At 37.9% G+C, this 12,481-nt stretch overlaps 1 protein-coding gene across 1 annotated transcript; it reads left to right on the top strand.

The window, feature by feature from the left end:
* The first annotated feature begins 6,770 nt into the window (after positions 1–6,770).
* On the top strand, positions 6,771–10,650 carry LOC147860060 (amino-acid permease BAT1-like). The gene is made up of 7 exons (XM_087324921.1): positions 6,771–6,935; positions 7,356–7,538; positions 8,227–8,346; positions 8,784–8,975; positions 9,213–9,518; positions 9,797–9,979; positions 10,085–10,650. Exons 1-7 carry the CDS (start codon positions 6,819–6,821, stop codon positions 10,571–10,573), a joined length of 1,590 nt encoding a protein of 529 aa, XP_087181047.1. The 5' UTR covers positions 6,771–6,818; the 3' UTR covers positions 10,574–10,650.
* Positions 10,651–12,481: the final 1,831 nt, after the last annotated feature.

Genomic DNA, 12,481 nt, shown 5'->3' with positions numbered 1-12,481 from the left:
TTCGCTACGAGTCGCACTTTGTAGCGGTTGACAGAACCGTCGACGTTGTACTTCACTTTGTAAATCCATCTACATCCGATCGCCTTTTTCCTGGATGGATATGACCCAAACATTGTTGAAGTGATGATGTTTGTATTCAACAATGAAGACCCGATGTCATTTAAATTTATGCTGGATGATATTTGCATGAGATTGCACTTCCGGACCAACAACGCACCATTCCTCATGAAGGAGGCGCCTAAACTCATGCTCGAGATAATCTCGATTGTGCTTGTCATATCATGACACCAACACGAATCATGCAAATGTTTTGAGAGGTCTAGGAGTTGCCACCATTCGTTGCCCTAGATAGAAAAATCTTCTTACAAGGCATCACGTCCTCCTTGGTTTAGGTCCCTCTTGAGTAGCACACATATGTGGATTTACGTGATACCAGTGAAATGCACCCGACACAACCGATCATTGAACATGAAGAGGAACACCTCACAACACTGACGAGACCACAAAATCACATACACAATTGGAGCTGATACTCCTGGCTCAGACAATGATGGAAGTTGAGAACAATGACAACCTGATAGCCCACCAACACCATGTGGGTCATTATAACAAGATGGTACACCAACTCCATTTTGGTCCCCCCCCCCCCCCCCCCATCGTGAAATGTACTAATGCGTCTAGCCCAAGGACAAGATGACACAAGCAACTCGTTGGAGGAGGAACTAGTAAGGAAACATTGAAAGTTCCACGACATTGGAGCCCCACTTTGGACACGACTATGACCAAGCTTCCCCCCACTATTGGTGAATGGGACGATGACAAGCCTAAGCCCACCAATCCACACCATTTTCAATCTCCAGGTTAACTAGACCACCTTCCAGGAGGTATTCAAGATATCAACATTGTTTATCGCCGCCTAGTTGTGCTTTCCCGAGCTAACTTGGAGGATCAAAGCCAGGTTCAACAACTAATACAACATAATGTTGACTTAACTAAAAAATTAAGCATCACCCACAAATACTATACCAGATGAAAGCGAGTATAGAGAAAAGATAGAGAAGAGAAGAGAAGAGAAAGAGATAAGAATACTATTGTATTCTATTATGGAGACAATACAAACGGGATAAACTCCAAATACAACCACAAAACTAAAGAACTACTTGATTTCCAATCCCCCAAACTCACATCTTTCATGCATCATTTTTCCATCATCTCTTTGTTTCTTCTACTATTCTTCTTCTCACCTCTTCCAACTTTGTCTCCTCCCTTCTTCTCTCCAGCCTCTTCTCACATATTATAATCTTCTTATTCTTCATCCTCTCTTTTACACGCTCTTTTAGAAGTTTTTCATCTCCTACTTTTAGCTATGACACAATGACTTTATCATCGTCATATCTCCCACACCAGAGCCCCAAATTTAGAGATTTAAAATTTTACAGATAGCTCTCTTCATGAGTTTTCCAACCCATATTTGAACATGACATTTGGGTTTCAAACGAAAGAGCTATGACCGTTCTTTTCAAATTATTTTTAGGTGGCTCGCTTTTTCTCCTTTTACTTTTCTCCGTGTCTCTTGCTTTTCATTTGACTTCTCCTTAAGTTCTTCATTTGTGTTCTTGCCCTCCAAATGTGGATGCTCCATACCTTATATTCTTCTAGTGTTCAATAGCTTGAATTCTAAAAACACTTTCACACCATACACACTAAGGCTTAAAATACCCAACGTCAAATCTGTGAAACCCTCAATGCATGTCTAGCCAAAGTCGAAAATGTAATCAAGAGGAGCGGTGGTGCAACATCAATTGGAGGCAACCCTCCAACACACTAAGGAGCAATGGCAAATAGAGATAGAACAACAAGCCCTACTTCACAATGAACCCTTAGTCGAGTTTTTCCAGCTAAAGAAAGATTCCCAACAAGCACAACAACAACATGTCAAGGAGATAATGTGAATTAAGGTACGATTGGATGATGCCACCTAAGATATCACAAGCAAATCATGCAACCTGATTTCGGCATGAGTCAAAGCTAACGCGCTACGAGATGAGATACGTCATCTCCAGGGAGAATAGGTCATATTAAGGGAAAAGGTAGCTGTGAAGACAAACTGCACCCAACACAATCCCACATATTGGGAAAATGAAGAAACTAGAAAGGAAACCCACATCCTAAGCATGGTTAAACCAACACTTGAGAAACACCAAACAAAGGCGAGTGTCAACTTCCCAAACAATACAAGTGGCACAATCCCACTCGACCACATGAAGAGAGAGCCAAAGAACCCCATTGACATCCAAGTGACTGGCATGCCACCCATATGGCTTGAGCATAACCGTGTACATGAACTTGACTTCCCAATTAATGGAGCTATTCATAGCCCCTTGTACAACTCGAGTCATCTTGGACGAAATGAAGTTAACTCTCAGTGGAAGAGCCGTAAGGCCGAATGACCAAAAAGCAGGATGGAGTCGAAGTGGGAAGTAATATATGAAGCTGAAATAACTATAATTGCCGAAATATTTAGTAGAATGTAAAATAGTAGATCCAAAACAATGCATTATAATTTAGATCCGAAAAGGTATATACGACTATATGACATTGTAACTTGTAGATTTGAAAGGTGGGCGAATGGCATTGTAACTCCCATGTCTTTCCTATATAAAGGGGGCATGTGTATTGTATAAGGGATGCGTAATAGAGAGATATCATCGGTGATACATTGTCAATGTCTATGTCTATGTTATATTTTAATTTTATAAATTTTGTGTTGTGTTGTGCGTTGCCGATTCGACCATCGAGTAGTTTGGTTCATTACCATTTCTCCGACCACGATCTTTGTTGATGGATATTTTGTGATAAGATATCCAACCCATGTTATTGAGAGGGTTACATGGGTTAGATGCAAATATCCACATTAGAAGATATGATTGGGTTAGAAATTATTAACCATGTTAGAAATTTTTAGTTAGATTAGAAATTATGTGCCAAGTTAGAGTGTATGACCGGGTTAGGTCAAATTAGAATGTTCGGTGGGTTAGAAAATATGGGTCAAGTTAGAAAATAGTATAAAAAATTGGCAGTAGCCAAGTTAGAAAATGAGTTGGATTAGAAATAATAGGGCTCAATTCGCGTGTTTTCACACAAATCTTCAAGCATTCCTTACATCGTCTATTGTCATGATTCCCTCAATTCCCCTATTTAAAATTTGGTTGCAAATAGGAATTGCCTCATAGAGACACAAGAAAAAGATAAAAGTAGTTAGAGGAGAGGGCCCATACAAAGTGATGAACAGAAGGGAAATAAGGCAATGGCGACCTTTATTTCCTTCAAAATGTAGGTTGTACTCAAACGTTCACACCTTCTAAACTACGACGATACCTTCCAAGGGTTCAAGCGTATACCAATGTACTATCTAGGGTAATTTTTTGTCCCACATGGCCCGAATTTTATGATGTGGCATGTGTGAAGGGAGAAAGACGCTAGAATGTCAAGTGTATGTTGTATCAAGATTCCTGTCCAAAAGGCATTTGAAAGTAACAATATTGAAATGAAGATTAAAACAATAAGAAGTAAGAGCTAATAACTTGAACAATGATTTCAAAGGATCCATCTGTCTAGAGGTGATGGAGGGATGAAGGTGAGCTATAATGTGAAGGTGACAACAATGAAGTGAGTAGTAAATGTGGATATGAGACTCCAAAGAAAACATTTTGCTAGCATTAGGCAACCATGCAAGGATATAAAGATCGAGTGCATTCAAAAGAAAGGGCACGCTAAAGGACGCACCCCTGGATTTGGGAAAATTTGGTGCCCTGGTGATTGGGTGCCACTCGTGAGTGACCAAGGAGAGACAAGGATTCACTTCGAGGAATCCAATTCTGTGAAGAACAAAACCTTCGTGGAATACAAATCCATGAAAGAGAGAAGATTGAAGAAAAACCGAGTGCTTCTTTGCTACTTGTCGAGGATCAATAGAGAAGGAAAAGGAGGAGCATGGAGCAACCCCTCAACCACTCACAATAGACGTTGTCGGTGTAGGTCAACATCAACAACCAATGCCCAACCCATAAACTACAACCTCACATGTTATAGGAACCTAGGTTTCATAGTTATGGAACCCTTTTTCCCCATCTTTTTTTATCTATTCACTCCCCCTCGAAACTAACTTAACAGAAAAAAAGGACGGGGAGCTTTATGTTCAACACTATCTTTGGGCCTCATGCCTCAATTTCCAGCAAATTATGCTTACAAATGCAAACCTAGAGTACACCCCCCCCCCCCCCCCCCCCCCCTTCCACCAACAAAAATTACACAAACACTTTCACCATTATTTGAAGCATACAATTGCACATAAACACCTAAAAACATGCACACATGATTTGTTTCACACACACAAACATAATTACTCAATAACTCATAAGCAAACACGATTACACACACAATTACAAATGTATTCAAATTCACATCATAGGCACATAAATACACAAATGCACACATACAGACGCTAATGTAAACATATAAAAACAATTTAACGTCACATCCATACGTGCACACTTGTGTAATCGTATGAGCTCATATCACAAAGAAATGCACATAGGCACATTGAAACATTTCCACATTCTTGCATGCACAAGCAAGTTACAACTTCATAAACACTCACATATTCCAATGCAAGTATTTGCCGAACTACATTATAACTTGATGAGGACTTAAGAGATTCATTCACAATGCCATTGACAAAATCATATTCGTTGGTTTACATTCCCAATCGCCCCGCTCAATTTTTACTTACATGGAAGTATGTTCGCAACATCAATAGATTTAAGCATATAAAATCTTAAGCATTTAATTGACAATATCCACGACAAATAATTTGTAAATTATTCTAAGTAGAACCTTTTCTAGACCCATTGTCAATAAAGGTGGAAAAGAGTGGGAGTTATGTCTTGGGTGAAGTGGCATGGAAGCTATCACATCTATGTCTTGTGAATGATTCGATTATTCAAGTTCACCAATAAAAATGATATAAATTGGTCAATTTACTTTATTTGTTTGGTTGAATGTTAAGCTTTTGAAGTCATCAAAGATTTTTGTACTTTTCTACTTCAACATCATGTTACAAAGACTTTCAAGACCAAAATTGCAAAATATAGTGTAGTGGCAATAATTGAGTAGTAAAAAGGTTTCTCTTGAGTATGAGTGCTAACGGATTTGTGAGTTAGATTATGATTTTCCACCACATGAATAAGCTTGTTTGGATATGGAAGACGTGTTGATTATCATTTAGAATTGTTTCCTTAAAAATCATGGAGTTTTGATCTTTTCTAGAAGGGTACACAATGTCAACATTTGAAAATGGTGAAGTTGGGAAAAATGTTAAGGAGGACACATGCGAATGAACTACTTATTTCGATAATGCTTTGAATTTGAAATTTAAGAAGACAAGTTACATAAGATCATCTCTTGTTGATAATGTTGTGGTGATTCCCACATAATAATAACTCAACATGTTCCATAACACATAGGCAATTTATCCACAATAGTTAGACCAACAAAATTATATTCCGTTTACTGTTGGTTGGATACCCTTTATGAAATTGCGGAGATATTTGGGATTCGACATTAACCATTTTCTTGGAACTTTGAGACCAATATTGCACAAGAAAGTGCAATATTGATATGATTACATTGAATCTCCATCTCATAAATTCCTGAGTCCTATCTATCACATCCATGCATCATGGGATGGATGGTCATTGCATGTCCTTTCTTATCAATAAGTTGTGCAATGTTGACATACTCAATAGCATGACATGATGAACTTTTTGTAGGTGAAACCAATAACATGACCATTATTAGGCTATATCACATGCAAAATGATAGACACTAAGGCATTACTGATAACTAGTTAGCTTTGATTTGCATACGAAATGCAATTAGGAAAGAGAAAGAAGGGGGGAGATAACAAAGGTAATGTATGATTGTTTTGTCCTTGGACTAATTGACACAATAATTTACCTCGAGGTGTACATGTGATAGTGCATGCGATAGGTGTTAACAGGAACTGGGATGATATATAACATTGCTGATCAACATTGGAGGGAGAAATGACACATTGCATGCATGAACCCAAGGAACTTATGCAAAAAAAAAAAGTGGCGTAAAAATTACTTCCACTTAGTTCACAAACGGGAGATGTATGTGGCGCGTGTGACAAACTGTTGTCTGGCTTTCACGTTGCGTCCCTACTATACAAGTTTACAAGCGAAAACGCAAGTAAAAGTCAAGCAAAAACAAAGGGAAAAAAAAGGTATGAGCACAAGGAGAGAGCTTATCAGGGCAAGAGATGCATGCAATAGGCTGTCTGTTCGTCCTCCTCATTCATGATGGTCCACGGAGCAGAAACATCTGCGTTGATGCGGACAGATCAAGGCATCTATCGAGGTGAGAGAATGCGGGTCACGGGAAGTGATAACACGAACGTGATTCGGCATCTGGTCACATGACTCACATCATCACAATCTCAGACTTTCCTTGACTTGTGAACCTCTCTCTCATTTGCTTTGCTACTTGCAACACATACATACATACATAACATGTTTGTCATTAGTCATCATGACTCATCAGTTTTAACATTATTAGCCTTATTATTATTATTATTATTATTATTATCATTATTATTATTATTAATCAAATTATGAGTAGCCTTCATCTCCATCATTCACTTAAGACTCTTTCTCTTTCTCTCTCTCTCTCTCTCTCTCTCTCTCTCTCTCTCTCAAAATATACAATAGAGAAGAGAGGAAACAGAGCAGTCTATGGTGAAACCAGAGGCAGCTATGGAGACCTCCAATGGTGTTCCCCTGATTATGCAGGACTCAGGAGAACGTCGCCTTATCGAACTGGGTTACAAACAAGAGCTTAGAAGAGAAATGGTAATGCGCCCCAAATCCCCTGTTTCACTCCGTCTTCTTCTTTCCTCTTGTCATGGTTTCGTAATAACACTCTCTTTTTTCCTCTTATCTTTTCTTCATCTGTCTTTATTCTTCTAATTTTCATTGATGGTGATGATAGTGTACATGTTTCTGAGCTATTACCCTCTTATCTGTTTTTCTTCCCTGCTTCCTCTAGCCATAATCCTCAACATCGTTCTTCGTTTCGTTTGATGATGATGATTATGATGATGATCTATGTATACATACATTTTCAGGACTTTGGCTATTCGTTTCTCAATAATGACCTATTTTTTCTGATCTCCTTTGTTTAATACTTGCTTCATCTAGTCTTTGATGCTATTTATTTTTATGATGATGATTTAAGTAATTAATTTGCATATATTTATAATAAAATTTCAGACATTGTTCAAGACATTGGCTATCAGTTTCTCAACAATGACCCTTTTTACTGGAATCACACCACTTTATGGATCTAGCTTTGCATATGCTGGCCCTGTGGGTGTGGTATGGGGTTGGGTTATCGTCACTTTCTTCACATGGTTCGTAGGATTTGCAATGGCTGAGATTTGCTCGTCTTTTCCGGTAAGAACAGAAAAGAAACATTTAATTCACATTCAAAAGTTATTAGAGATGGATTTTTTTGTTTCTAGATGTGTTTCTCAATCAATAAATATGTATGTACATATAAAACTTGTGTACCCAGGACAAGGCATAGCTACATGCAATGGAAGATATATTGGCTGTGTCATAACGTATCTCTCTTATACTAGGACACTCAAGGAGAACAATGCTAATAAGCTAGTTGTTTTTTTCCCTGATCTGGATACTCCATGCATGCTAGATTAAGTGCTGTAGTGTGTATTTATCGAAAATTAATTAAGCATGCATACGCATCATTCATGCAAATTAACTTGGTTTAAGATGTTGATGTGTGCTTGATAGTCTTGTTATTAGCCTATGTCACATTTCATGCTAGATTTTAGTGTTTTGGTGTATATTTTTGAGCAATTTATTAAGCACACATGCATCATTAGTGCAAATTAGTTTTTTTATGTGTGTATTCTTTTTATGTTAAGCTTGCTAGCTTAGTGCTTAGTGTGCTTAATTGAGCATGTAAAAACATTATTGATGCAAACCTGTTTACTGCTATGTCATATTATGTGCTTAAGTTTGTGGCTAAATATGAAATTAATTAAACACACATGCATCAATAATACAAATTGATCTGGGTTAGATTTGTGAATAAAATAAAATTGTTGGACTTCTGTAGACAACTGGGTCTCTATACTTTTGGGCGGCTCATTTGGCTGGACCAAAATGGGGTCCTTTTGCATCATGGTGTTGTGCATGGCTGGAAACAATAGGCCTGATTGCCGGTGTTGGGACCCAGGTACTAACCAACTTCTAATTCATTATTGAATTGGTTTTACTTTGATCAAAATCGTGGTTAAAAGATCTTTCCTGCTTTCTTGGAACAAGGGTATGACATTGATTATAATACCGAGGGTATAGATGATATTAGGCCATGGAGTGTTTCTAGTTCTATCCCTTCAGTTTTAATATTCTGTAGTTCAAATTTGATTCCTTTTTCGTTGTGTAAAAGTGAGTTGAACTCTCAAATATTTCCAATTTTGTTAATTTCTAGTATGTGTTGAGATCTTTTATGATTATCATACACTTAGTTGAGACTTTTGTTTCTGATATTGCATTTATGGATTTCTTTTGCTTTTGCTATGCAAAAAGACAATATAATGTAATGATAAAATTGCGCTTCCATTGATAATGTGTTCTTTCTATTACTCCAATGATTCTTGGATCATTGCCAAGGCTTATGCAGGATCTCAAGTTCTCCAAAACATAATTCTCTTGAGCACTGGGACGAATACGGACAATGGTTACTTCGCACCTCGTGGCATTTTCTTGGCCATGTATCTTGGTCTAACTTTCATATGGGCAGTCTTAAACACGTTTGCTTTGGATGTGATCGCTTACATCGATATCATTTCGATCTGGTGGCAAGTATGTGGATCTTGATATTTTTACTATTATCATATTCTAGGATTGAGATGCAAGTATGTGTCTTGATTTTATTATCATTATCATATTCTAGGATTTTGCACACTTAAAATCCTGTGTAAATGACCTTGCATTTAACGAGTTTTTGCAATTCTACTACAGGTATAGATAAGCTATAACATGTGGATTTTATTGTGTGTGTGTATATATATATATAAACATATATGTGGTTGTGTGTAGGTGATCGGAGGGGCAGTTATCGTGGTCTTGCTTCCATTGGTTGCACCTTCAACTCAAACAGCATCTTATGTCTTCTCAGGGTTTCACCTATCATATGATATCACCGGCATTCAGAGTAAACCGTACGCTGTTGTTCTTTCGTTTCTTGTAAGCCAGTACTCCCTCTATGGCTATGATGCGGCTGCCCATTTGACGGAGGAAACAAAAGGAGCTGATAAGAATGGTCCCATTGCCATCCTCTCTAGTATTGGAATCATTTCAATATTTGGGTGGGCTTACATTTTGGCTCTCACATTCAGTATTCAGGTGAGCAAACCAATTCTCTCTTCCCCCCCCTCCCTCCATTTTATTTTATGACATTTCTTTTATGGATATCCAGCACAAGTGTAACATATCCTTTCATTTTATATCAGATTTTGTTCAAATAGGAAGATTTTAGGTGTCCATTTTATGATGTCTAGTTTCTCTTTTATGCACATATATATATATATATATATAAAGAGTAACCAAACATCATAAAAATATATATATCCAGCTTTGAATTCAGTTTAGTTGGCATTTGATTGAATATGATCTTATTTCAGGATCCGGCCTATCTATATGATCCCAACAATGAGACAGCTGGGAGCTTTGTGATTGCTCAAATTCTCTATGATGCCTTCTACGGGCGCTACAAAAGCGGGGCAGGAGCAATAGTGATACTTTGTGTGATATGGGGATCCTTTTTCTTCGGCGGGCTCTCGATTTTGACAAGTGCTGCAAGAGTGGTGGGCTGTTTTTTGCCCTAAAAAACACTGTTATTTTTGTGGATCCCCCAATGGATGCGGGGCTGATAATGATAATTAACTAAAATTGGGCTCCACATTGTGCAGGTATATGCATTATCGAGGGACGGTGGCATTCCAGGGTCCAAGATATGGAGAAAGATTCATCCCAAGTATAAGGTCCCGGCGAATGCAGTGTGGTTATGTGCTTTCCTTTGTGCTATCTTGGGGCTACCCATACTGGCCGTGAATGTGGTGTTCACGGCAATAACATCGATTTGTACAATTGGATGGGTGGGCGGTTACGCCGTGCCAATCTTTGCAAGAATGATAATGGAGCCGTCAAAGTTCAAACCGGGGCCATTTTTCTTGGGCCGATTTAGTCGCCCCATTTGCTTGGTTGCATTCCTATGGATATGTTACACTTGTGCTGTCTTCTTGTTGCCCACTCAATATCCCATCGAGCTTACAACCTTCAACTATGCCCCTATTGCTTTGGGCATTGTGCTCTCCCTTATTCTCCTTTGGTGGATCGTCGATGCTCGCAAGTGGTTCAAAGGCCCTGTCCGCAACATTGAACCCAACTCCAAATTGTAAAATATAATTGTAGGGGAAACACACTATATTCTTTCTTCCAAAATAAGCATTGGGAGGCAAAGTTTAGCCTTGCTTCCTTCACTATCTACTAATAACTACTCACATCCCAACATGAGGGTATGGCAACCCTTTTTTTTTCTTACTTAAACTTGCCAACTTGTTGCATTAACATTTGAAAAACAAAGTCAATTTAAACCGAAGCTAAATTTAGTTACACATCATTAGCCCAAGAATATATAATATCTCTGATTCTTAAACCTCATCATATTGATAAGCAGTCTTTTTTATCAACCATACATCAGGGTTCTAATCTTATTCACTTATCAGATGATTGCCTTGATAGAACATGCCTATAGGGCCAAATCAACATACTGTCTTGTATGTGTGATCCTGTCTTAAGAAGGGGATTACTACTATGTCTATGTGAAAGTAATCCATGCACATGTGTTCACCTCTCTTGGTGGAAATTTGTGTTTGCGCTTAAATTATCTTCTGCATTGAACAAGTTGTCATACTTCTCTTGGATTATCTTATATGTTGAGCATTCAAGAAATGGTATTCATCCTCCACGAGGTTTTCATGGCAGACCTTCATCTTTGGGTGATGATGCATGGATACTACCCCAACACCTAACTTATGTGAGTGAGTTCTACAAAGTTTACAACTCTTAGAGGAGCCAAGGTTCATAGAGGTAGCAAGATGTTTTGGCATTTTTACCTTCTATTGGCCCCACCATTGAGGGTTAACATTTGCAATGTAATATGCCAAATTTGACAATTTAGCTTCTTGCCAAGTAGTCTATTCTCAATGGTCACATTTTTTATGGCATCACTTGGGAGCTCCGATAGACCTTTTACTCCCCATTTATTAAACCATTTCATTATGTCAACAACCTATCCACATAAGAGAATTTGCTCTTATCCATTTGTGATTGAGCATATTCTTCACCTTTTTGTGGAATCTTTGTATTCTCTTTGCAAGGCTACAAATCCTTGGGTTGAGCACCCATTCTAAGTGAGATAGTGCAATCCCGCACTTCCACTCCAAAAAGCAACACTTGGACCACCATAACATTGAATTAGATCAATCCCAATTCACATCACTTTGGTTGCATTGATTACCAAAAATATGATATCCACATAAGAGAATTTGCTCTTATCCATTTGTGATTGAGCATATTCTTCACCTTTTTGTGGAATCTTTGTAAACTCTTTGCAAGGCTAACAAATCCTCATGTTGAGCACCTAATGCTAAGTGAGATAGTGCAATCCCGCACTTCCACTCCAAAAAGCAACACTTGACCACCATAACATTGAATTAGATCAATCTCAATTCGCATCACTTTGGTTGCATTGATTACCAAAAATATGATATTTCAACCAACTTGAAGTCTAGACCCATCATATACATTCCACCTTTTGTTGATGGGACATTAATATCAAGATATTTGAAGCTTTGTGCCACTCTATGTCAGTTCTCCTTGTATGTAAAAATGGGCTAGTGTGTTGGTTCATATGCCTTCGTTACCATGATTTTTATTATGTTCATGTTAACAATTAGCTTGTTGATAGAATGTTTTCAATACATCAAGTGTTGTCTATCATCCATTGTATATGAGAAGAACACATCATCAATATGTATATAAGAGTATAAAAATAATCATTTGCATGAGTTTTGGGCCATCTATTTAATATTTCTTCTACTTCATCGATGCATAGATCAAAGAGTGGAAGAGAGTGAACACCGCCTTTTGTCTACAAAGTATTTATTGAAATCACCCATTTTCATTGCTCAATATTCCAATGATATTTGGATTTCTATCATTCTTTTCCAAAGCTCACTTTTTGGTACACTATCCAAGGCTTTCTTTAAGTCCACAAAACAAGAATATAGTGTCTTCCTTGAAAT

The sequence above is a fragment of the Azolla caroliniana genome, unplaced genomic scaffold (assembly GCF_043228905.1).
Source record: "Azolla caroliniana isolate FFs.n. ecotype wild unplaced genomic scaffold, voAzoCaro1.0.p SCAF_9, whole genome shotgun sequence".
Taxonomy (NCBI): domain Eukaryota; kingdom Viridiplantae; phylum Streptophyta; class Polypodiopsida; order Salviniales; family Salviniaceae; genus Azolla; species Azolla caroliniana.
Note: the sequence above shows the minus strand (reverse complement) of the source record. Positions and strands in the feature narration are given on the sequence as shown.